The sequence below is a fragment of the Equus przewalskii genome, chromosome 29, assembly GCF_037783145.1.
Source record: "Equus przewalskii isolate Varuska chromosome 29, EquPr2, whole genome shotgun sequence".
Classification (NCBI taxonomy): domain Eukaryota; kingdom Metazoa; phylum Chordata; class Mammalia; order Perissodactyla; family Equidae; genus Equus; species Equus przewalskii.
Window position 1 is genome coordinate 9,533,766 of NC_091859.1, and position 27,681 is coordinate 9,561,446.

At 36.2% G+C, this 27,681-nt stretch overlaps 1 protein-coding gene across 35 annotated transcripts in view; it reads right to left on the reverse strand.

The window, feature by feature from the left end:
* The window catches only part of PPFIA2 (PTPRF interacting protein alpha 2), a 454,616-nt gene extending 427,617 nt beyond the window's left edge, over positions 1–26,999 (reverse strand). For 20 of the 35 annotated variants that reach the window (XM_070599420.1, XM_070599424.1, XM_070599414.1 and 17 more), the window contains exons 1-2: positions 25,801–26,123; positions 21,222–21,472 (exon numbers count right to left, since the gene is read on the reverse strand). In XM_070599420.1, coding sequence (XP_070455521.1) covers positions 21,222–21,470 — 249 coding nt within the window. In that variant the 5' untranslated portion in view covers positions 21,471–21,472; positions 25,801–26,123. Of the gene's footprint in view, positions 1–21,221; positions 21,473–25,800; positions 26,124–26,609 lie in introns of those variants that run through there. The other 15 variants (XM_070599421.1, XM_070599415.1, XM_070599416.1 and 12 more) reach the window with 6 other exon arrangements.
* Positions 27,000–27,681: the final 682 nt, after the last annotated feature.

Here is a 27,681-nt window from a genome sequence, read left to right on the forward strand (position 1 = left end):
AAGACAAAAACTTTCAGCCAAGAATAGTTTATCCAACAAAAATATCTTTCAGATATGATGTAGAAATGAAAACTTTCCCAGATAAACAAAAGCTAAGGGAGTTCATTGCCACAAGACCCCCCTACAAGAAATCCTCAAGCAGGCCATCATACCTAAAAAAAAAAAAAAATAGGAAAGGGGCTACAAAGCCCTGATCAAGGAGATAAATAGGTAGTCAAAATCAGAAAATTGCAGCTGTCTATTAGAACAAGTTAGTAAACAATTATAATGTTAAAGATAAAGGGAAGGAAAACATCAAAATAAATATAATCTTGTCATTTTAACCACAAACTCAACACAAGATAGAACAAGATACGGCAATAATAGCTTACAAGGGGAAGAGAAAATGGATGGAATTGGCTTAGTCTAACAAAATAAGAGGCTATCATAAAATGGACTATCTCATCCAAGAGATTTTTTTATACAAACCTAATGGTAATCACTAAGCAAATAATTACAACAGAGACGCAAATGACAAGTAAGGAGAAAACTAAGAAAACCATCATAGAAAACTACCTAACCTAACTGGTAGTCCAAAATACATGGGACAAAAAACAAAGGAAATGCAGAAGAACCGGAAAACGAGTAATAAGATGGCAGCATTAAGTTCTCATATATCAATAATCACTTTAAACGTAAATGAATTGAATTCTCCAATCAAAAGACACAGAGTAGTGGGATGGATTAAAAAACAAGACCCAACAATATGCTGCCTCCAGGAAACACATCTCAGCTTCAAAGACAACATAGGCTCAGAGAAAAGAAATGGAAGATGATATTCCAAGCAAATGGCAAGCAAAAGAAAGCAGGTGTTGCCATACTTATATCAGACAAAGTAGACTTTAGGATAAAAGAACTTAATGATATAATAAGACATATACATAAAATTCTGTACATTGAAAAACAATAGAACAAAGTTTTTTCCCAAATTCCCTTAGAAAGTATACAAATTTTACCATATTAGAACACAAAAAAATCAATAATTGGAAAGTTTGCACTAGTAGAGAACACATTTTCTAATCACAATGCATTAAAGATAGAAATACTAATAACATTTAGAAACTAAACCAAAAATATTCCATCACCAAAAATCAAAACTATTTAATCAATTTAATTTCTAAAAATTGCACAGTATTTTAAACACTATATATCAGAACCTATTGCAGAGAAATCAAACAGTTCTCAGAAAAAAAATAGCCTTAATACTCATATTAACATAGAAGAAAAACTGAAAATAAGTGAATTAAACAATCAAATCATAAAGTTATAAAAAGAATAAGATAACCTACAGAAAATAGAATAAATTATTTTAAAATGATAGAAAAATAAATTTATGAATAAGGAAACAAAAATATTATAGAGCTGGTAAGCCAAATAAAATTCAGTGTCAGAAAAAGAAAAAAAAAGTAACAATTCGAGTATTCTAATCAAGATAAAAGGAGGAGGAGAAAGCATAGATACACAAAAGGAAAAATGGTAACAGGTAAATAATAGGTACTATCACAAAACTTCAGAGGATCCTGAATGCTTTCTAGCAATCATACTCTACACCTTAATTCATTTTTCTTTCACTCTCTTAGAAAACTGTTTCACATCTTCTTCTATCTTCAAACATCCAGCTTATCCCCCATATTCACTCTCAACTGATGCCCTTGCTCCCTACTGCACTGAGAAAATTGAAGCAACCAGCAGAGAACTGTCACAGGCTCCCTAATCAGGTCTGCTCACCTACCAGCACGTCTACTGACATACTGTAATATCTCATTTACTATCATAGAAAAAACTGTGTATTATTCTACTGAAGCCATTCCCACTACCTCCCTCTCAAGCTCCTCAAAGACATAACTCCGGGAAGTGATGGCCAAGTTACAAAGATACATCACAAATTTATGGAGATTATTGCCTTCAGCATGCATCAGCATAAAACATCACATGGTGAGATTCTATTGGGTTGGAAAAAAAATTCTTTCTCTTGATTCCGCTTTACCGATCAGCTACCACCCGTTTGTATCTTCCTATTTATACCAAGATTCCTTGATCATCTCTCTACACTTGAAATCTCTAATTCTGCTCAGTTCATTTTCTCTTAAACTTATTGAAACTTTCTTTTGCCCACCCTGCTTTACCACAAGTTTGCAGGAAAGTTACAACATGCTAGATTATGTACAGTGTTGGGAATGCTCAAAGTTGAATTAGATACAGGCTTTGCTTCTAAGAAGTTTCTAATGTAAAATAGTCATTGTTTCCCTAGGATTATAAATAATTAAGATAAGTAATAGACACCGTCAGCTGCAAAATAAATTTTTTTTAAAAAGCACAGTGAAATTGTTAAGCACTCAAATGGTACTCTTTAACGATAGCAAAAAAGAATCAACATTTTTCACTTAAACCACTATATCTCTGTGGCTCCTGCCAATCTGGTATTGCCACTCTGATAGCAACTACCAGCATTTTCCTATGCTAACGTCAGTGGCACCACCAGCACAAAGCTCAGCTGAAATTCAGTCTTCGTCTCCAGAAATCCTGCTTTGGCTGCTGCTCTGATGGCCCTGTGCTGGTTGCTCAAAAAACACTTTCTTCTCTTTCATCTCCTTTTCTTCTTTTTTTAACTGAACCTAGCAGTTAAAAGAAGGCTCTCTCTGATCTGTCTGGGAGGATCAAGACTGGAACTTTAACCTTCCAGTGTGTCTTTCCATTTTTCCACATGACAATGTGAAATACTTGAATCTGAAGGTTCAGTTCTTTTCCTGATTTTTCTCAGCTATGGATGTGGACCTCATTTACTCTTCAAAAATGAAGACCCTGAGACACAGAGATGTTCATAGGTTGACATAACTTGAAATCCAAACCTCAAATTTTGCAGGCAGTGCCTTTCTTTGTGCGTCAAGTTCTAGAGTCTAGAGACCTCAGTGTCTAGAAAACGGCTTTATTTTGCTAATATCTTATCTGAAAAAAAATCTTTACCTTCCCTTTTAGAACATTTCACTTAATTTAACAATATATAAGTGTGAAGTAGTATTAAAAGTTGTATATCAGTATATGAATATGTCAGTGCAGAGTGGTGGTCAATGTGAGAGTTCAGAAATTAGACTACTTTGGTTAAAATTGGAACTCTGCCATAAACTACCTTTGCAACTGGGGAAGGTGAGTCAATACTTCTCCATGTCTGTTTCCCCACCTGTAAAAGGGAAACAGGAATAGTACCTCCAGGCTATACTGTGGTGGTTCCGATCTAAGTTTATTATATGGTAAAGTCCTTAGAGCTGTGTCTGCAACACAAGGTCTTAGACAGTAGCTATCATTTCTATTACTGATTCTACTCACTGCTCTGAAGAGTTAGTGGTATAAGGGTGCGTGAAGAGCAGTTCTGAAAAGTTTGAGGGAAGAAAGTATGATGGAAAGATGAAAGTCAATTATTAAAACCTATCTCATAGAATGATATTAGGAATATAAGTGAATATAAAATGGAATTTGACCATATGTAAAGTCAATAGAGACTGTTATATATGTAAGAATTCAGAAAATATATTCCCACTCAACTACCTTTTTTAGAAAATTTACTTAAGGATTACATTCCATCTGGCCAAAGGATGAAATCAAAATTAAAAATATAAAAATGGACAAATGATGTATACAGGAATGATACAAACATTCAAACACATTAAACATGAGTGGCGTTTCAATAGTCACTGAGCACTTCATTGCAATCCTGAATGCAACTAGAGACAACATATCTTGGAGTAAATATATTGCATAAAAGTTTCTAACAATAAATATCAATTTATATTAACACAGATGTGGAAGTTCAGTATGGTGAAAGAGCAAGAAAGAGAAGTGTTCAATTCTTCCTCTTTATCGGTTGTGCAAAAAATGATGCAATTACTTTTCCTGATTTTGCTAAATAAAGAAACATAGATAGTGATTTTTTCTCAAAGAAAAACAAAATCTACTAGTTTAATTACAAATCATTTATATTTCTACATTACTGCAGAAAGAAAAGCAAACAAACCCAGTTCAAAAGCCAAAGCAAAGAAAAGCAAAGGCAATGTCAAAGAAGAAAAAAAAAGGAAACAAAAATGAATGACATGAAAAATTGCTCATGATATGTTATTTGAGAAAAAGCAGCATTTAAAATTACGTACAGTTTGATTCTAATTTTGAGAAAAGCATCTCTCCCCTAGTGTAAGAGATGATAAAGATCCACTTAAGTTGAACTTTAAGTAATTGTAGGTGTAGGTATCTGAACATTCTCTGCAAAGCACAAAAAAAGCAACACAAGAAAACAACTTCCAAGAACAGACCAAATTTGAACAAGGTCAGTATGTGACTCAAATTGGAAAATCAGCAAAACGTGTCATAAGCTGTGTTGAAAATCAGCTCAGAGCATTAGAAGTAATTCTTAATTATCTCTGATCTTGTGTTTTTGACAAACCTCTTACTAAGGAAATTTCATAAATTAATATACAATCCCTTTGTGTTCTCTATACAGTAGGAATATATACATAATATTTGAGTTTTTGATGATGAAATGCATAAATTTCTCGTTCTGAAGTGAGTCATAATTATTAAGAATCTTTTTTTTTTCTTTAGGAAAGTTCAGGTTAAATAAGTCCCCCAGAAATGTAAAATAACTAGTAAGCATCAAGTGTTTAATATGGTTCTTCACTATCTTTGACTCTAAAATCTTATGCGCTTTAAGAGAGTTCCCATTTTAAAGGTGCAGTGGTATAGGGTTTCAGTTATGTAGGATGAGTAAGTTCTAGAGACTTGCTGTACAACACTGTGTCCATGGTTAACAAGACTGTATTGTGCACTTAGATTTTTTTAAGAGGTCAAATCTCGTGTTAAGTGTCCTTACCATGATAAATAAAATAATCAGAGAAACCTGTATTTAAATCCTGCTTCTGACACTTACCAGTAATGTGAGAGTAGAAAACATAGTTTTCTGAGATTTTATCTTACCATACATAAAATAGAATTAAAGTGGTTTCTTTCAGGAGCTTATGAGAATAAAATAAAATATTTGAAGGAGTCAACTAATGTAGTACTTGGAAATACAAGACATGATCAACAGATGCTGCTTCTCTTCCCCAGTCCCACTACTCTGTCCTAGGCAAAATCATGGTCTCCTGTGACCACTGTTTCTGATTTGAGGGTGCAGAGAGCACCCCAATGTGAGAAGACTGTGATGGAAGTGGGAGGTACTCTCCCTGTGCCTGTGGGGCTCAGTTTGAGTTTCTCTTTAACCCCAGGCAAAACTCTTCAAACATCTAATTGCGAGTCGCAGATAAAACCAGGCTCAGCAATGCATTAGTAGTTTTCGGAGATAACAGACATCTAAGATAAAGTCTCTATATTCTCAGAGATTACACTGCATTTAGAGAATAAAGTACATGAAATGACATTGAGCAAGACAGCATCAGTAAGAAGTTTAGACTTGTATTTTAAATTATGAGGCAGAAAGTAGAAGAAAATGACTGGGGAGAGTCAGGCAGATTAGAGATCAGACCTTAGAAATACAGTAAGAAGCTTAATAATTTATTTCCAGATTAGTGTTTTCCAAATCTAATTATATAAATTATCTGAGTTGATTGTTGAAAATATGAAATCGAGGGGCCAGCCCAGTGGTACAGTGGTGAAGTTCATGTTCTGCGTTTCAGTGGCATGGGGTTCACAGTTTCAGATCCTGGGTTTGGACCTATACACTGCTCATCAAGCCACGCTGTGGATGCGTCCCATATACAAAATAGAGGAAGATTGGCATGGGTGTTACTTCAGGGACAATCTTCCTCAAGCAAAAAGAGGAGGATTGGCAGCAGATGGCCAATCTTCCTCACTAAAAAAAAAAAAGAAAGAAAAGAAATAGAAATGACCAGAGAAGATGATATTGTCAATGAGCACTGTGAGTGATTCCTATTTTCAGCCAAGTTTGTGAAAACTGTTCTAGATGACTGGGAGCCATGGAAAGGTATTTTTTTTAACACCTTAATTGAGAAATAATTTAAATAACATGAAGTTCATGTGCTTTGAGTGTACAATGCATGATTTTAATAAATTTATAGAGTTGTGTAATCATCACCACAATACAATGTTAGAATGTTTCCATTACCCCAAAAAGAGCCCTAGTGCTCACCTGCAGCCACTTCATATTCCTGCCTCTGTTCCTAGGCAACCATTTATCCACTTTCCGTCTCTATAGCTTTGCCTTTTCAAGATATTTCCTATACATGGAATCATACAAGATGTGATCTTTTGTAACCGCCTTCTTTCACTTAGTGTGATGCTCTTTAGTTTCATTTATGCTGTAGTATCAGTAGTTTGCTATTGATATCGCTGAACAGCATTTCATTGCATGGATATACACTATTTTGTTTATCCATTTGCCAGTTGAAGGACATTTGTGCTGCTTCCATTTTTGACTATTATGAATAATGCTGCTATGAACATTTGTGAACAGGCTGTATGTGGACATATGCTTTCATTCTTCTTGGGTAGATTTCTAAGAGAGGGACTTATGTTGAATTTTTTAGGAAACCTCCAAAATGTTTCTGATGGTAGTTGTACAATTGTACATGCCAATTAGTAGTTTGTGGAAGTTCTAGGTTCTCTGCATACAACATCATTAACACTTGGTATTGGCTATCTTTTCGATTATAAACATTCTTCTGGGTGTGAAATGTAATCTCATTGTGGTTTTAATTTGGAATTCCTTATGACTAAAGGTGCTGAGTGTATTTACATGTGCTTATTGACATCCAGTTACGATCATTGGTGAAATGTCTATTCAAATTGTTTGCCCATTTTTTCAATGTTCTAATCTCTCTCTTTTTTGCCAGCTTTATTGAGATATAATTTACATATAACATTCTGTAGGTTTAAGGTGTACTACATTGTGATTTTATACACTTATACATTGTGAAATGATTACCACAGTTGGGTTAGTTAACACCTCCATCACCTCAAATAATTACCATTTCTTTCTTGTGCTGAGAACATTTTAGATCTTCTCTCTTAGCAACTTTCAAGTATATAACATAGTATTATTGACTATAGTCACCATGCTCTACATTAGATCCCCAGAAATCTTTCATCATATAACTTGAAATTTGTACCCTTTGAGCAACATTTCCGCATTCTCTCCACTGCCCTAGACCCTGGCAATCACCATTCTACAGTCTGTTTCTATGATTTTGACTTTTTTAGATTCAAATATAAGTGACAGCATACAGTATTTGTCTTTCTCTGTCTGACTTATTTCGTTTAGCATGATATCACTTAACCCTCAAGGTCCTTTGATGTTGTCACAAATTGCAGAATTTCTTTCTTTCTCATGAATGAATAATATTCCATTGTATATATACATACCACATCTTCTTTATCCATTCATCCATTGCCAGACACTTAGGTTGCTTCCATATCTTGGCTATTGTGAATAATGCTTCAATGAATACGGATGTGCAGATATATATTCGAGGTCCTGATTTGATTTCCTTTGGACAGATACCCAGAAAGGGATTGCTGGATCATATGGTAGTTCTACTTTTACTTTCCTGAGGAACTTCCATACTCTTCATCAGAGTGGCTGTATCAATTTTGTCGGTGCTGCAACTTGTCCATGAAAACCTAGACTTCCACAAAGCCTCTCTCAATTGTGGGTGATTGTCTAAGACAGTGTTCTCCTGGACCACAGCCAAGAGGCCTGGAGCCAGTTCATGGGTCACTGCAGGGTCCACAGCTGGGGTCAAGATCTGTATGTCTGTTACCCAACACATGGGTGGGTAAGACTCCTTCCGGGTTCCTTACCATATGGTATTGGATCCCATATCCAACATAACCCATATCCACAGCTCCTACAAAGGCACTTTGTCCATGAATGGATGCCAAATTGTTGTAGTTGATGGGGGGATGAGAGTGAGGGACTATTATTTGGCCATGCTGACATCACTTCCTGTTTACCAACACTTTAATGGAGTTGACTGCTTACTGAGTTGTGAGAATTCTTTATATATTCTGAATCCAAATCCTTTATCAGATAAAGGATTTGGAAATATTTCCTCCTAGATGTTTGTCTTTTCCTTTTCTTAATGGTACCTTTTGAAGTATAAAACTTTTAAATTTTGATAAATTTTAATTTATCGAATTTTATGATTGTGTTTTTAGTGCCGTGTATCTTTGCCTAATCCAAGATCTCAAAGATTTTCTATTTTTTCTTCCAAAACGTGTACTGTTTTTCTCTTACTTTTAGGTCTCTGAGCCATTATGAGTTAATTTTGGTGTATGGTAAGGATCTCAATTAATCTTTTTGCATGTGAATATCTAATCACCCCATCCTTTGTTGAAAAGACTATTTTTTCCACATTGAACTGTCTTAGTATATTTGTTAAAAATCAATTGACCATAAATCTGAGGGGTTTTTTTTGTACTATCTATTGTTTTCCATTGTTCTGTCCTTATATTTATCCTTAAGCTATCTTGATGGCTACATTTTTAGAACAAGTTATGAAATCAGTAAATGTAAGTCCTCCAACTTTGTTATTATTTTTCAAGATTGTTTGTTTAATCTGGGTCTTTTGCCTTTCCATATAAGTTTTAGAATCACCTTCTACTTCGTATGAAAAACCCTGCTGACATTTTGATAGGATTTGTGCTCAATCTACAGATTAATTTGTGCATAGGTGTGATCTTAATAATTCTGAGTCTTCCAAAACATATAACATGGACTGTCTGTCCATCTTAGATCTTCCTTGATTTTTCTTATTAATATTTTGTAGTTTTCAGTATAAAAGCCTTACATGTATTTTGTTAAATATATTCTTAGTTATTTTATTATTTTTGATGCTATTGTGGATTGAATTGTTTTCTTAATTTCATTTTTATTACTTTTTGATACTATATAGAAACACAATTAATTTTTCTATATCATCTTATGTCCTGTGACCTTGCTGAATTAGTTTACTGGTTCTAGTAGTTTTGGGGTTTTTTTGTTTTTCTTTTCATGGACATGGAAGCATTTTAAGAAAGGGAGTAGCATAGTCAGATTTGCATTTTAAATAGACAATTTTGCAGCTGTGAAGAGGGTTTATTTCAAGAAGGAAATGCTGGAGGAAACAAGATTATTTTTCAACACAGTTGGAATAGTTACTGACATCCAGAATCCTAGCAGGAATATATAATAAGACTAGGAATACATGAGAAAATGAATTAAGAAAGATAATTACTTATTTAATTTTTTTGTGAGGAAGAATGGCCCTGAGCTAACATCTGTTGTCAATCTCCCTCTTTTTGCTTGAGCAAGATTGGCCCTGAGCTAACAACCGCACAACTCTTCTTCCACTTTGTATGTGGGATGCTGCCATAGAATGGCCTGATGAGTGGTATATAGGTCCTCATCTGAGATCTGAACCCACAAACCCTGGGCCACCAAGGTAGAGTGCACAAACTTAACCACTTAACCACGCCACCAGGCTGTCCCCAATAATTACTTATTTTGTTAACTGAAATGGGTATGTTTATTTTAAGGAAATTTCTTTAAGCTGTCTTTTTGATTCATTACATTTATTGTACATTGAAGGTCATGGACTTCTGCTTCCAGTAATGGCAGAGGGTAGAGCTTGGACCAGCTTGTTGATAAAGAAAACTATAAATGTTGGAATTTTTTTTTATTTTTGATTCACTTATCACCTGATAAAACAAGAAAGATAGTGAAGAATTGAGTTTGGGATCAGGGGGAAAGTTAGGTGTCAGACGTTTAGGTCTGATTCTCCCCTTGTTTTAGAGGGGCTGGCTCAGCACATTGCCTGCTTCAGGGGGCTAGAGCGACAGTAATTGGAGTCAAGTCCTGACAAGATGGAGTGGCCTGACAAATCCTCCTCATTTGGAGTTGAGACTCTGAAAGAGTCTAGAAGTAATAACCCCTGGATGATGAATCTTCCCAGGAAGTATTTGAATACAGGTAATTGAGGATGGCTATTTTCTAAGCCACCTGGCAAAAACCAACAGATGTTCCCTCTGGAGGAAAATAACATAATCCTAGAATTAAGATGACTTCCGCTAACAATTTTACAAATAAAATGACTGCCACACAGTCAAAAGTAACCACGCACATGAGGTGACAAGAAAATAAGAATGAATGATAATACCAACAGAAAACCACAGAAACAGAGCATAGGAGTTTCAGATATTGAAGTTATCTGAAAGACTTAGAATACCTATACTCACAGTGTTCAAGGTGATAAAAGACAAGGTCAATAATCCCTATGGACACAAAGCAGGAAAAATAAGAAGAAATATATTTTAAGCACATCTTAGTAAAACTTCTAAAAAATAATACTTTAAAGCAACCACAAAAGAAAAACAAAAAAAGGACAACTTACCCTCAAAGGGGCAACAATTAAATTGATAACTGCCTTCTCAATAGCAACAATGAAGGTCAGAATAAAAGGTAGGTTAAGAGTGCCAAAGGAAAATAACAAGTAACTTAAACTTCTGTATCCAGTGAAAACATCCTTCAGGAATAAAGGTGAAATAAAGATGTTTTCAGAAAGTCCAAAGCTAAGAAATTACTCATATGCACACCTACACAAAAGGAAATATTGAAGGCTGTTCTTCAGGAAAAAGAAAAATGATCTCAAATGGAAGATTAAAGACCTAGAAAGAATGAATAGTCACACAAATCGTAAATGTGTGGATAAATCTAAAGGAATATTGCCTGTAGAAAATTACAAAATAATATCTTTCACATCACACACATGGGAATATAAGGCAGGAAAAGTACACATTAACATTACACTTTGGTAGGCTGATGATATACATTGCAATTTATATGTTAACTATTAAAAGAATAGCAAAAGAGTATAACCCTGCCAGAGTAATAGAGAAGAAAATTGAATGATAAAAAAAATATTCAATCAACTCAAAAGGAAGCACAAAAGCTTAATAAAAGGAGCACAAAAGAGACAGGGAAAATAGAAAGCCTTAGTAAGACAGTAGATTAAGCGCAAATATACACGTAGTTACAGTAAATATAAAGAGACTAAATAATTAAAAGAGAAAGATTGTCAGGCTGCATAAAAATAAAATCCAGAAACTATTTGCTATTTGTGGATAATACATGCAGAGACACAGAGACGTTGAAAGTAAAAGGATAGTAAAAGGGGTACAGTGCAAAGACTAACAAAAAAGGAATCTGCTATAATACTACTAAAATCAGACAAAGTAGACTTTGAGAAAATGCCTGTCTAGGAAGGAAAATGGACAGTTCATGATGATAAAGGTTCAATTGGCCATGAAGATAAAACAATGATATAGTTGAATACAACTAGTAACAGCCTCAAAACACATGCAAAAATTAGTAGAATTGCAAGGAGAAATAGAAAATCTATAATCGGGGCTGGCCCAGTGGTTAAGGTTGCACATTCCGCTTCAGCGGCCCCGGCGTTCACTGGTTCGGATCCTGGGTGCAGACATGGCACCACTTGGCAGGCCATGCTGTGGAAGCATCCCACATATAAAGTGGAGGAAGATGGGCATGGATGTGAGCTCGGGGCCAGTCTTCCTCAGCAAAAAGAGGAGGATTGGCAGCAGTTAGCTCAGGGCTCATCTTCCTCACAAAAAAGAAGAAAAGAAAATCTATAATCATAGTGGGAAATATTAAAACTTGTTGTTATACCAGCATAGAACTTTAGACTTGGAACTGTAAAACGAAGTTACATTTTTAGAAGAAAAATTAAATTTGCTTAATGATGTTACTAAAAATGTGATTTCAGAGGTCAAATCTTTCCTACTAAAAAGATTCTAATAGCTAAGTTTCTTCTAACTCAAGTAATGTCAACTGCCATGGATTATTTTTTACAGATTGAAAACAGCTTATAGGATGGTATTCTGATGGCAAAGTAGATCAGGCAACTGGCTAATAGAATTTTTTAAATAACATTTTTATAAGTATTGTTAAATAATGTTTCAAATATACAAAATTAACAAAGATAAAATAATCTTGCCATTATTTGTAACTGATTTATTTACTTTATCTTAGAAATAGATCATTAGGCAAGACTTTTATCATGAAAAACTTTCAAATTAATAATCACCATATTTTTTTTAACTTGGTCAATTAATGATCTACTGTAAGCAACCGAAACATAAATGCATTTATAAACTCTCAAAAAATAGATAACAAATTTTGAGCCAAAATCTATATATTTTAATTGAAGCATATTACCCTAAAAGTGGGCATTAAAGGGGGAATCAGAGGTAATCAGAATCCAGGAAAATTAGTTTGATATAAGATTGACAAATAATTTTGTTTGTCTTAGAACTTAAAAGTAGTCACGAGAAATGCTTTCACTGGCCCATGTCTCATAAAGGTTTCTAGAGAAGTTTAATACTTCTTTAAATCTAGATGAACATAGTAAGATGAAGGAGATGGCTCAGAGTAAAACAATGGAATCCTGGTGCCACTTATCAACTATGTGGTGTTAAACAAGTTACTTAACCTCTTTGTGCCTTGGTTTTATCATCTCTAAAAGGAGAATAATAATAATAATGACCTCATTGGAATGTTCTGAGGATTAATTGAGATGATACACCTAATCAGTTTAATAAAGGAGCTGGATTCAGAAATCAACATTATTATATCTCCTCTGATTCCCTCAGGTGAAGAAATGAACCCCAAATGAAATTTCAGGCAGAAATCTTAGTTTTCCTGCTCATGCTTAGAAAATAAACAATCTGCTCTTTTGTTTTGGATTTTAAAAGTCTGTTTCATAATTCTAGTTCAATATAGGACTGTGTTATGTACAAAGCCCTAAGCTCCTCTCCAACCTAAATCTTCCCCCTTTGCACTCACTTCAGGCTTGTCCCAAGCTTTAAAGTCTGCATTAGAGGATGGGGGCCTTGTGGTCTTTCTTTGCTGTGACATCCTCCACTCACAGCAACAGTTTTTTTGACCCCTCCAGAGTCAGGGCCTGGGAAGGCGAAATAGGGGAGAAGGATCACAGTATATGTGGCTGACCCGCTTGTCATCCATATTCAGGGCTTTCTGAATGGCAAAGATACCATCAATGACCCTTCCTCTCCTGGGGTGGGTTTATGGCTTTCTCAAAGAATCCCTCTGTCTGTTCCTCCTCACTTTTAATTGACTTGCTCTCAGTCTCTTCTCTGGAATCAATCCTCAAATTTGTCTCTCATTATTTACTCCCTGGGAACCTGGGGTTCTGACAATCTACTTATTCTGTGGGTTTACACAAAGATAACCCTAAGCAAGCTCCCCTTCTGAGGACCCCGTTTGCTGTTCAAAAAATCACCAACCTTTGTTTTGACATTGGAGGACTTGTAGCTTGCCGTCATGCAACTCTTTAATATTCCATAGAGGCAAGGGCATCTCCAGCCACAGTTTCAGCTTTTAGACTTCAGAATCTATATCCCTCCGTCTCTGAAGGCAACACATCAAACTCAACATTTTCCCTGAAGCCCCTCTCACTTGGCTAAGCTGAATGGGAATCACTCCTTCCCTCATACATGGAATAGTAGATTTATGCACAGCAAACCAATAGCTCTCCAAAACAATTCTGTCTGTCTTCTAGCTTTACCACCTCAACTTTTGTAGAGTCTTAAAATGGAGTTTGCGCTAACGTTGGACTTATTAGTTGGACTATATTTTAGCACCTCCTGCAAATAAGGTCTTGCACCTCACTTAGCCTCTCCTCAAACAGGAAGACAAAAAGACTCTCATCTTAGTATCTGGAAACTTAGAAAAACATTGCCTAGCATAGTGGGACTGTTCAGATATGTTAGCTATCACTATTATTCCTCTTGTCTTTATTATTTAACATTTAAGGAATAACTAGATGAGGAGTTGCCCAAAGAAAAAAATTGGGAGGAAAAACTCAAAAAGATTTAAAAACCAAGACAGTGTGGTGTCATATAAGTTACGAAAGTAAGGTGTTTGTTTTGTTTTTTGAGAAGGGAGCAATCACAATGTCAAATTTTGCAGTGAATTTTAATAAAACAAAATTCATTTACTACTGTGTTCATCAGTTGGTTACTGGTGACACCATTCAGAGCAGGGAGTTAGAGGGAAAGCTAGACAGCAGTTGCTCAGAGAGAACAGAAGATGAAGAAACTGAGACAGTGAGAAGAGAGCCGTTGGGAAATAAACTGAAAAGAAAAGAAAAGAAAAGATTGATTGGTAGTTAAGCAGAGATACAGTGTTAAGGGACTCTTTTTGTTGGTATTGTATTTGTCATCATTTTACTTTTAAGGAATAGATTTGAACATGGTACAAAAAAGCAAGTTGAAATAAGAGAGAACAATGGAAGACACTCAAGACAGAGAAAAAAACAATCAAAGGAGGAGAGGAGAAGGGGGAGTTCAAAGATTTAGAGGGAAGTATTAATCTTAAGCAGGAAAGGCAATGCTTAAGATTGGAGAACATAAGTAAATACAGACAAGTATGGATGTAAATAAGTGTATAGGGGTATGTGGGAAAAGAATAAGTATTGAAGGAAAACATACCTAGTAGCCTAGGAAAGGAATGGTTATGGAGAATTAAGGACATGGGAATTTCAAACTGAAATAATTAATAGCATTGCTTGGCACAGAGATGCTAAGGTACATGAAGAACGAAAGAGGACCCCTAGATTTATAAAATATGTATCCATTGGTGGCATATACAGGAGTAGCTCCTAAATCTACATGAGTGTGTTTTTAGGAGAATGGTGATAATAGAAACCTAATTATAAGGGTTAAAAAAGAAAAGAGAGAGAAATAAAGAGATATAAACAATGAGAAATAAAGGCTGCAGGTGAATACCATTTCATTTCGCCAGGGGGAAAATCAACTAACTGGAAGAAAGAAAAGCACATTAAGAAAATGGAATAATCACAATAGGGGTAACAAAAGATGCAGCATCTTTCTCTTTGATAGGAGCAAGGGATGAAACGCTTAGCGTGGTGGCATCAGATTTCACTGAAAAGGAAGGAGCTCAACCTAGATGTTATCTTCTGAGCACAAGAGGAATGTATGTTGTTTGACTTAATCAAGGGACACGTGAGACTGCCCATTAAATAAGTGGAGAATTTTGGAAAACCATTTAAGAGAGTGTAGTTAAGAGATATTTTTTTAAAAAAGATCAATCAAAGGACCTCCAAAATTTGATAAAGATTGCAGAGACTAAGGATTTTTAGTGCTTTCAATTTGTGCTAGTATTCATTATTACCCAGTAAAATTGTGCAGTTAAGGCTGGCTAAGGATAATGATGATAATATCTATGGTAATAATAACAGCATCAATAGCCGCATTTAACATGTATTGAGCATGTACTATCTGTGAGGCATTGAATTGATCGTTTGACGTGTTCCAGCTCATTTATTTCTCATAATAACTCTATGAGGCAGGTTCTATCATCATCTGAATTAACTACTTTGACCAAAGTTATTGAGCTAGTAAGTAGCAAACCAAAAAGACACCCAGGTAGTCTGCTTCCAGAATAAAAGTGACTTCTGTCACTCTCTATAAGTTTCATCTAAATATTTTGCATTTTAAAATGTCAGAATGTAAACGTATTTCTCTCCTCCACAAGTAGCCTCTTTTAATTTAATTCCTCATCACAGTGCATACCAGCACATTCCAATTTATGAAAAATACCACCTGATATTTTATAATGTTCAGGGTTTCTGAAGCACATATACATACTTCCTTTTAGCCTCTCCTAGGAGAGACATCATCTCCTCCTTTCAATTAGAGAGAGAGAGTTTCAGAGAAATCAAGTTACTTACCAGGGATCTCTCAGCTAATAAGTGGAAGAACTCCTACTCAAATTCAGATCTGACTCAAATCCAAAACCCTGGCCATTCAGTTCATTACCAGTCTATGCCCATTCTTTCTCCTCCGTATTCTTTACATTTTGACTTTCTTAGTTTCCAGGTTCACAATCGTATCCCAAATTCCCACACCTCACGGAACTATTACATCGTCACGATAAGCCTTCCCTAACATAATAATGACTAAATGGCTCTTTTAGCATATATTTGTGGTAGATCAGTTGCATTGATGATACCTATGCTTCATCCTTCCTTGTAATTTTGTATCACTTTCCACTCTGCCTTGGGCTTGGCCAAGGGATATTACCAAAAAAAAAAAAAAAAACACCCAAGCAGAAGCTTAAAAAACACTTGCTTGTTTCTGCTTTGCTCTTATTCCTCTGCCATGACTATGAAAACCTGCCAGGGCTAACCCATTGCAGGATTAGACACATGCACACAGCTGAGTGGTCCCAGTTTGTCCAGCTAAGGCCATCCTAGATCTGATAATAGCCTGTTAACAGACAGCTGACTGAGAAAAACTTCAGCTAACAGCTACATTAATGAGCTCAGCCAAGATCAACCAATAAAAGTCAAGATCAGCTGAATTCCATAAACTCATTATTTTGCATGACATCAAGGTTTTCTGTTTTGTTAGATTTTAGCAACAGATAACTGATACCCATGTATTATGTAATCTTTCCTAAATCAAAAGGCAGAATAATATTCCATCATTATGACCTTATTATGTTGCCAGTTCACTCAAAATTCTACCAATTATGTTGCATACAAACTTTTGTCCTTAGCTTTCACCACACATATTGACAGGCCACACTCCTCCACTGTCACTATACAAAACTTAACTCCTACCTTCCAATAGACAAATCTGTTATTGTCCTTATTTAATTCCTACTTCTTTTTCTTTTTTAAAAAAATAGAGATACTGCTAGCTCATCTGTCTCCTTTATGCAAATTAGAAACCCCAAGCCTAGCCTGGAAAGCGGAACATAGGCTGGATTTCAGTTCCCCACATGTCCTGGAGCAGGCTCCCACCTGCACAACTCTACTGCGCCTCACAGAATGCCCTTTCATCCTTTCCAACCTTTTCTTAAAATTATCTCTCTAAATCACTTTTTACATGAAACTTTCTGCAGTTAATCACATATCAATATTATAGCTCAAATACTTTCAGTACTCCTATAATCTTCTGGTACTATATTAATTTGAGTCCATTTATATATTTTTTTCAAAGAACTCTAACTATTCCCTAAGTTCTCTGGGAACCAAACTATCTTCCTTTTTTTGTCTATCTCCTTTACAAACATATGTAACCATTTAATAATACACAGAAGACTCTCAATATTTGCCCTGTTTTCCAAAATGTTAAAAGGCTATTTATTTTATCAATATTCCTTGCAAATTGCTCTAATGCTCATTGATATACATATATAGAAATGAGTTTATCTTTCAGCATTCTGGATAAAAGAAATGCAAGAATTTCCATATTTAATGCTTTATAAATTAGTTTTTACTTGTATTATTTTCTTTAATCATCACAAACTACCCTGTGAGGGATTAGTGTTAACCAATTTTTGTAGCATGGAAATCTGAAGTCCTGACCAATGTATATGGTCATGGAAAATGTATAATAGAGACACAATACAAACCAGACCTTCCTATTTCAAGTTTTTTGTTCTTTGTATATCAAAATACATATAACTTTAGTTCTGTTTTTACTTTAAAAGCCCTTACTATGAACCTGGTACTCAGCTGGTCTAGAGGGTTGTGGATGATTAAGATTTGCCCCTGTTCTCAAGGAACTTATAGTCTATGTTGGGAAACAGGCACATAAATAGATAATTTAATGATAATATGATAAATGATAATGGTAAAGAACACAGAGGACATGTAACTTGGGAGTTCAGAGAAGGCTTCCCAGAAGAGAGAAAGTCTTGGCTAGGATTAGAAGTGAGTCAGACAAAGGTTCTGAGGAAGATCATAAGGGCAGAGAGGAATACGCATGAAGGAAATAAGACTGGAATAGCATGAAGTCTTTCAGGACCCCCAGTATTATTCAAACATACAAAGTGTCACGTTTACAAAAGTAGACGTGCTAGGAGATAGAGCAAAGAAGTTGTTCAGGGCTAGGTGACAAACAACAGAAAAGAATAGAGAGAGATCTGATAATTATTTAAGAGAGAAAAACAGTATGGTCCAATGATGACTGAATTCAGAGATGAGGGAGAGAGCATCATCCATGAAGACTCTTGGGTGTCTGGGTGAGGAGTTAGAGCAGGTTTGGGTGGGAAGTGGGAGGCAGATGATGACTGAGTTTGATATTCTGTGGAACATGAAACTGGATCTGTGTATTGGAAAGGAAGAAAATTAAGTGTATAGCTTAGAAACACCAGGCCTAGAGATGTGGAATTATCAGGACTGTTTAAACACAGTTACACACAATCACTTAATGAAAAATGCAGCACTATGACTACAGAGTACTGTACATGGTTAGGATTGTTAAAACCATCACTACCTCTGTTCATAAAGGAATGACAAGATAGAAAGTGGCTATAGCAAATCACCAACACCCTGAAAGAACAACACAGTGTCATAAAGTTTGATTCTGCTTTTGAATTCTATCCTGTGTTTGCTAAAATAAATTTCATTTTCATCTTATTGTAGTTTTCAATTTTGCGTGCTTTTTTTCTGCCTCAAAACTCACATTTATGGTTCTCATTTTCTTCTTCCAGCTAAATATCAAACGCGATGCTGCCAAACAGTGCAGGTACATTGCTTACAAAGTATTCAAAATAAGTCAAAGATACTAATTAAAGAAAAACATTCCTCTATTACATACAGAAAACTTATAGCCCTAAAGTTACAGATTAGGTTATTAAATACTTTCTTTCAAAAAATGACAGGACCATAAATATCTTTAAAGACCTGTGGATTGCTAGAGATACAAATATTTGTAATAGTAAAATACAAATAAATATTGGAAAAAATGTATCAAAGTATTTATAAAAGAGGTTGAAACCATATCCATCTAAATGTACAGGCTCATAGTCCCTAATCTATAATTATAAAACCCAAACTCAGAAAAGTGATATTTTATTTGTACTGTATGTTGCAAAATTGATTGGTCGCAAAACCAGATCTGTACTAACAAGAAACCATTTATAGTCTTTATTTTTTTCCAGGAAGTAGGAATATTGATAGAATTCTTTTCAGAAATATGGAAGTGTATAATTATAGAGTGTTGCCCAGAATCCAGCTAGAGGAGTGTTTGCATAGTACACATCGTATACATATAGAAAAATCGGGAAAATTCTGAACTCTAAAACACCACTGGCCCCAAGGAGTTTGAATAGGAGATTGTGCACCAGTGTAATTAAAATTCAAACTTTAAAATTTTAGATAGCATTACAATTATATAGCAATATAAATAATTTTCAATACAACTGAATTTCTAGAATTAAAATGTTTTCATTCTTGTACCTTTAAGAAGAGATATATCTACACAATATAGTTACGTATAAAAACATTTTCAGTTTTCTCCTTTTTCCCCCAGTATCTGGTTCTAGTACCTTATTTTTACAACATTTTTATGAAATAGTCATCCATTTTTTTTTACATTTAGAGAAAAAAATTAAAAACCCAAATTATTCTTAGAATCAGTTTGATGGTATTAGGATCCCAAATTGATAGCATCAGGCTTGAATAAGATATAAAAAGATAACTGTAGGAAGGATGCATGTATAGTCTTACACTTAGGACCAAAGAGTCAACTTCTAGGAGGAGTGTAGGGAAAATAGGAACACACAGCATTTATGCAACTCAATTATAAACTTCAGTTGACTGCTGTCCCAATACATACTTAAAGGATGTTGAACTTGCCCCCACATATAATACAATTCTGGGCTTCTTAATGAAACACTCTGTCCAGAAAAAGAAATGATTGCCCCATTCTATGCTTGTCAAAGAAGATAATGAACAGTGTGAGTGGTTCCAGGACCACACTTTAACAAAAGCATTAACCAACTCAAATAATCCTAAGGAGAGTAGGTATGATGATCATCATCCTAGAAATCACTTTATGAAGAACAACCGCAAAGACTGAAATGTCTAACTTGAAAAATATATTCTTGGTGAAGATAAGATAGTTGTCTTTTGAAATGAATCACATTCTGTGTGATTAAACACACTAGTGTACCAACAGATGAGAGTTACTGGAAACATTACATCTCAATACAAGACAAACGTACTGAAAATGAAAAGGACTGGGATAGGAGTTATCCACATAAGGTTATGGGATTACTAATGGGGATGTGACAGAAGGTTCTAGGTGATCCATCCCATTCTGATAGTCATAACTGTCTCAATATTACACTGCAACTTAATAGTACAGCTGGGTTTAGAATTTTATCATCTTTGATTATATAATTTTCAATATTTATGAAAAGATATTTGCTATAAGACATAACTTCGTGGAGAGAGGTCAACTCTTCAACATTTACTAATCTGTCTTGTAAGTAGGGGGCCAATCAAACTTGCATTTAAAAAAATATATATTTTATTGGGGGCTAATTATTAAAAATCTCATTGATATTCTATGCTTTTTCTTGTACCTAAAATAAACATAATTACGCTATTCTCAAATAAGAAAATTGACTCTCATTATTAGCTTTGTATATAAATAAGCTGGAAATCTTAAAATATTCTATTTGTTTCTATAAAATAAGATGCTTGACAAAAATACATTAAAAAGTAACTAACAATTTTGCTTATGAAGCTTAACTTCTGGCTTTTCTTCAATTTCTAAAATATTTTTTTAACAAAGGAAACTGGTTGAAATGTTTTGTGAGAAGAGAGGGTAATATGTCACTAAGTCCAAGAAATTTTGAGCACGTGTTAGAAATTTTTAAAGAAAGACAAATAAAAAATCTTGGACAGTAGACTTCCAAACTACTATCACTTCCAAATACAGACTACACAACTAAAAGTGTAAAATACATATTTCCAAGTGTCATAATAGTGTTTAAAAAGTAAGAAAGAGAAAACTAACTATTCCCACATTCTGGTGATAAAAGCTGGTCAACAGGTGGTTTCTACCCCCACCAAAAAAAAAAAGATAAACTTTTCAAGAGAAAGACTAAATAGGAACTTATGCTTCTACAATTTTGTTTGAGGCAAGGTTTTATGTAAACTAATTATCTATTCTTAAGTTTTTCTCATCATATGTGCATATATGACCCGCATATCTTAGCATATATGCATGTCATATACCCTAAGGGGAAAAGCAATTATAAGAATGGGAATAAAGCAACACTTATTTAAGTCTTATCACATTTTCAATTGTAAGAGGAATGCTACCAGGGAACATACCTGTGGCAGGGCTGAATTGAGCTGTCTCTGGAGCGAATCTCTGTCATAGATGACATCCTGCAGTCTTTGCTGGGCGAGGGAGAGGCTTTCTTGGGTCTCCCGAAGGGTGTCTAGAAGACGATCCCTTTCATCTAGCATATTCACCATCAGCTGCTCAAAATGGGAGTCTGAGTCTGAGCCACTGCTTTGGGACCCCCTTTGGCTCATTGGGGTGTCCTCATTAATCGTGGGCATCACTTCACACATCATTGCTTAAAGAAAGAGGAGAGAAGTCTTAGTAAAGAAATGATTCCCAGTAATGCCACTTGACCCTCAACTCATCAACCCCTTTGCAGCTCATTCGCCTAATTGTCTCTTTTATACCTACCCACTGCCCCAACTCCAACCAAGCTAAATATTTTGACCTCAGTGAAATATGATTCACTGACTTCCTCCAACCTACATGCTTTCTCTTTTCATGGCAATCCATCTATCTCCTACCTACAAAATACAGTTTGGTTTCACTTACTTCTCAAAGTGTTTTTTTTTAATAATTTACCCCACTTAATTCAATTTATAATAACATGTTATTACACAATAATTAATCACCTTTCTTCCCCTGCAAGTTTACAAATCCCTTATAGCTAATACCTCCAGCTCACCCTTATTTGTTATTATATTGTTAACACAAGCACAGTGTCTGGCACTTAATGGGTAGGAAGTAAATGATTTTTGAATGACTTAAATGAGTGAACGAATTAATGTTCATCCTTTCATTTAGAAAATCCACAAATAATTGAGTATTCATTTTACATAATAATCAGCTTTTACTTTTTTATTTTATCAACAGATTATTTTTCCTACCAACTAGTTTAAAGCTTCTTGACTTTACAACTCCCATTTTATTACTTTAAATGCTCTTTTCCTGAATTCCTACAGTAATCTACACAGAATAGATAAGTGATACTGACTGAATTAGACATAAGCTTTATGAAATAGACTGAGATGCATAAATTTGTTTAGGTTATTATACTACTAATTACACTTAATATTCCTTTGTTTCCTGTGAGCTGCTTTGTCTGGTTTCCATCCACACGATACAAACTAACACTCTTTCAAATATTCCACAAAACAGATGCCATAAATTATATTAGCTAATGTAGTAACTTCACATCTCAGCTGCTAATCACAAGCTCCCAGTCATGGAATAAATGAACTGTTCAGAATACTTTTTTAAATCATTTATTAATTTGATTTAAAATAGACAACACACACATTAAGATGTAACATTGACCTATTGTGTGGCATTTTGAAAATTAGAAATTACCTCATTTTCTCTTTTATCCTCCATCTTATGTTTAAAAAAAAATCAAGCCCATCTCAATTTCAGTTGTTGTACTGAGGCCAGGAGCTATTAATTAGAGGGCTTGGTTTTGCAGAAGGCTGATGTGGAGAAAGCCTGGTTTGGCTGTTGATCCTGGAGCATTCTTTGGTTTTATAATGCAAGGTCAATTCATTTTTCTGCCTACATATTCCTGTCCTTGGGGAAAATATTTCTGGTGATATTTTCAAATAAAATGTCAAGACTTAACAGCTCAATAGTTAATTACTTTTTATGTGATTCTTCACATAAATTGGGTTATTGAGGAGAGAAATTCAATTATCTGTGAATGATTTGGTCAGGGTCCACTGAAAACTAAGAGAAACTTTTAGAAAGATAAAGGAAAGTATTTTGTGACTGCTAGCTTATGTAAAAAAATTAAGGGGGTGGTGAATTTTAGGACAATTCAAGATGATGCTTTGAATTATTGCTCATCATTCAAACCACTGGGCTACCTGAAGGCAAGAACTTGACTAGATCAATGTCTTATTCACCCTAAAATAAATAGCAGAGTAGATATGCAGAGGGCGTATTTAAAAAGATGCACACGCACCCCACATGCACACACATTCACTCACACTCATGCATTTGCTACTAGAGTTAACCACTTAATGGGTGAAAAATATAACATTTTTTTTGCATTTTTCTCAATTTGAATTTCATTCCAACACTATCATAAAGATGGAAAAAAAGAGACTCTTCTCTAACTGCTACAAATTTTCTTTACACTAATTGAAAAGGAATTGGGAAATTAAAAAATGTTCCAACACATTTGAGTATTTAAAACAATTAGTTTACATGCCATGCATGAAATCTACACACTGAACAGCTGTGTCATTCTGAGAAATCATTACCAGAAGCCGATGTGTTTCTTTTTGACATTTAAGGTTAAAACAAAATACTGAGAGAGGAAATGGTAGCACTGTGACAATTTGCGCCAAAACAGTTGCAGGGTTTAAATTTTCGGGTTACTTAACCTTTCCTAAATCTGTATGTTAAATCATATTCTTTCTGAAAGAAAGATATTAGCCCATCTCCACTCTGAATTACTCATAACAACTTTAAGTTCCAAGAAGAAACATAACTGCAGTGATGACCTCAGCTACAATTCTCTCCTGGATATACTACCTTAATTCTAACAAATGCTTGTCATCTTTGCGGGACGCTAGACATTCACAAACTTCACTTCCTCAGATCAGTATGAAAGCTGTTGTTTGATTCAGTCAGTCACAAGATTCTATGATGAGAAGCGGCTTAGTCTATTAAATCTACACTCAAAAGCACTTGATTTGATTCCACCCCTGAGGCAGGTGAACCAGGGCAAGTCGCTTTACCCGTCAAAACTTCAGTTTTCTCTTCTGTAAAGTAGGGATAACAATCCAAGCTTTTTGTTTGTTTGTTTTAGCAAGGCCTTTGTAAGATTCCAATAGGATGCTTGACTGAGAACACATAGTAAAATTATAAAGGGCTATTATAAGTTCAAGTATGTATTTCAATTATAAACCAATAGGATGCTTGACTGAGAACACATAGTAAAATTATAAAGGGCTATTATAAGTTCAAGTATGTATTTCAATTATAAAGTGACCAACATTCATCTTTGCAGAAAAAATATTTTACCTTTATGATTCATTCTGCTTCCATACCTAAAGGTTTAATTCCAATGGGTACTCTGAACTCTCCAAATCCAATTGAAAGAAAATCAAAGTATGCAAAAGTTACTTAGGAAATAAGTTGAATACAGGCTGCTTTTTCTTCACACACAGTCAACCCAAATGAATAAATCTAAAGTCTTCTCATCAAAATTAGAAGAAAAAAATTTGTATACAGAAAAATAAGGCCACTTTCATGAGCTAGCTTAGTTCCTTGCAATAGAACTGAGATTCTGTCTAATATAAATTACAAAATACTTGTATATTCCTGAAAATATCGTATAACACTTCATAGATGCACATTTTAAGTATTAAAAGCAGTTAAAAATTCATATTCAGTGTAAGAGTTAAACATCCTCTTGTAGAATAGATGACATCTGGAGCAACTTGCACAGTCCAGGAGGCTGTGGGCATTCAATCGCTAGTCTATGCTGTCCTCATACACTACTTTTAACTTTACAATCATTTTCAATATTAAAAACTGCGTAAAACTGCATCCCATAATTCCTGAAAAACCAGAAAGGGCATACTAACAGTTTGCTTTGAGATTTGCCTTTTTGTCACCCCATCCCCAAAGTCAACTGGATATATGAATTGTGTTATCTTCTTCTAGATGTTGATGCCATGTTCATTAAATTACTGAAGGTTTCAAGACCTGGTTAGAGACATTGCAAATTTTGTTGTGAATGTAAAAAAATAACAAACCTGGTTGTTTTAATTATACCAGTGCTGACATTTAGCTTGAAGAATTTTATACCAGGAAAACCTACTCCTTTATGCTTAGCAGATAACCTTGACTGTCTTCTAAATATCTCAGATTTCAAAATAAAAGTTTTGAATGCCCACTGGAGTCATCACCAAGGGCTTTCAAGATCCAGTGTGTTTCTTAGCAAAATGTACCATTCAAATAGCGCCTATTCAGATGTGTCGGTGGTACGAAAGGCTTTTTTTTCTGTCAATGAATCACTTTATTCAAACCGATCACTAGGGTTTAGACTCTACTAGAGGCAAAAATGCAATCATTCTCTGTAGTTAGTTTCTTCTACAAAGATTTAGTCTGAAGAACCAACCCAGCTCCACCTCAGTTAACCCACAAGGAGTAATTCAGGGAGAGAAATCCTAGCCATTGTCTGATTACATTACATGAATATTCCTCCTCCTATTTAACTCTTTGAAGTCTCCTGTTCTCAGGAAACATTACCACCTCAAATGGAAGCATTTTGCACTTTCTTTACCCCAGTGCATTTACAGACGGCTGAAGAGCCAGCTCACCCCACAGGGCTGGACAGTTCTCTCTCAGCCACACAGCCCCACCACCCTGAAGAAGTTGACTTCATAATTTCCATACTAAAATTCTTCATCCTGCCCAGCAAGAGAGAGCCAAGTAGGGAGGAGGTTGAGAAATAGGAGAAGAGAGAGGGTGGGAGTGGAAAGCAAAAGGTAAGAACAGTAATTGGCAAGGAGGAATTTGCATCTCATCTTCCCTGGGGGCGGGGTGGGGCCGGGGGGAGGGGGTAAAAAAATAAAGCGGAAGGGAAACGGTGTAACTCAAATACAGTTTCTGTACCTAATGTCTGTAATGTTCGGTCCTGCTTCTTCAGTTGATCAGTGACAACCGCAGTCTCGGCTTGAGGAGAAGGGAGGCTCACAGCCGGCACTCTTGGACCATTTCCCTAGCAACGGGAGAAAGGCAGCTTAGACACTCGCGTGCCCCGGCGCCCTCCTGGAACGTGCCCCGGCCGGGTGGCGTGGCAGCAGCTCGGCATCTTCCCGTGGCTCCGTCAGCAGCCAAAAGGAGAAGCGTCCATCGGAAAAATGGCATATTACAAATTTTGCTTTGGGAAGCAGAGCTCGGTTCAGACCATTGTCAAAGGGAGGAGAGGGGGAGGCGGCTCTTAAAGCAGCAGCGGCCCCTTTGCTTGAGCAGCCGCAGCTCCCCGCGTGCAGCTGGAGACCCGGGGTGAGGAGCCGGGAACTGGGGACTGGGTTTGACTTGTAGAAACTTAACCGAGCGGCGCGGCTCCCCCTCCGCGTCCGGGCCACCTGGAGAGTGTCTCCCCTAAACGTGAGCTTTGGGAAAAGGTGTGAGGAGTATCTAGAAGGGAAGTTCTCCACCCAGTCCCCCACCTGGCGCCCCTCCAGAGTTTATGGCTAACGCCAGGAGTTGGAAGGCTAAAGGGAAGCGAGTCACCAGGAATGCGAGAAGCAGGACAGGTCCCCTTCTGGCTCCCAGCCTATTTCGGCACTAGTGTGTCTCATTTCACCTAAGAGGTGCTTCTTCTCCAGAAAGGCAAGCAGTCAGCCCCCCACACCCAGTTTCTCCTCCCAGCCTCTTTGTAAGCCTTTTGCTTGCATCAGTCGGTCGGGAGAACCAACCTGCTGGGAGCCGGTGAGGATGCTACAGCATCTTCTCTCCTCACTTGCCTCCTGCTGTTGCTGCTGCTGCTCCTCCTCCTCCGTTTCTCCCCCCTCCTCCTTCTTGGCAGCCGCCACCTCCTCTTCTTCTGGAACAAGGGCTTCCCCTGGATGCTACTGCAGTGGTTTCCACCGGCCCTTAAATAAATTCTGAAGTAATCACGTCTTTGCTCTCCTCCTCACGCACACGCGCTCGCGGATACACACGACTCCCCCAAAGCCGCTCTGGGGCTGCTGGGTCTCGCGCTGGTCCCAGTGCCCCCGGCAAAGGAAAAGCTGGAGATGGGCACGTTTGGGAAGGGAGTATGCTCTTCCTTGCTCTTGCTCGGGCTTCTCACACACAATAGTCTCTACAGAAAAGCGTGTGTTGGCCTATGCTGCTGGGGATGGGAATGGGTTTGGGCACCTTCTGGCTCTATGGCCTTCCGTGCTTGCCATTACTTTAAGCAGCTTCTTTCTCCCAGGACCAGGGCATGGTAGTCGTGGTTGTAGGTGTCTGATTCAATCTAGGGTGTGGCGGCATCTGTCGTTTCTTATTACTTCTCCAGCTCTTTTCCATTCATTGCTTTGACGATGAGGATTGTATGTTAAGTACTCCCTGCCCAAGTAAATTTCAGCTTTGAGCAAAGTCTGGTCTCTTGATGGTATTCCAGTTCCCTCTATATCTGCACATCTCTTTGCCTATGCTCCTTTCTTTCTGCCTCTGCTGTCCATTCATACAGACCCATCAGGGACAGGGAGGAAGCAGAAGACAAAACTAGTACCTACTCTAAGAAAAAGGAAATGTTTCAGCGAGGGAAATTAGCATACACTAGTTTTAGTGAAAAGGAAAAGGGCATGTAGAAGGCAAATGGGAGAAAGGTCAAACATTGGGTATAATTTGGGGGTTAGTGCAAGTATCCTTAGGATGTAGTACAGGAAGTATAAAAGGTATGTTTCACTTTTGTGTAAACCAAAGAGGCCAAATCTAGCTAGAGAAACAGTATTCAAATACCAGCTTACTAAAATTAAGTACGATATTCGAGAAATAGAA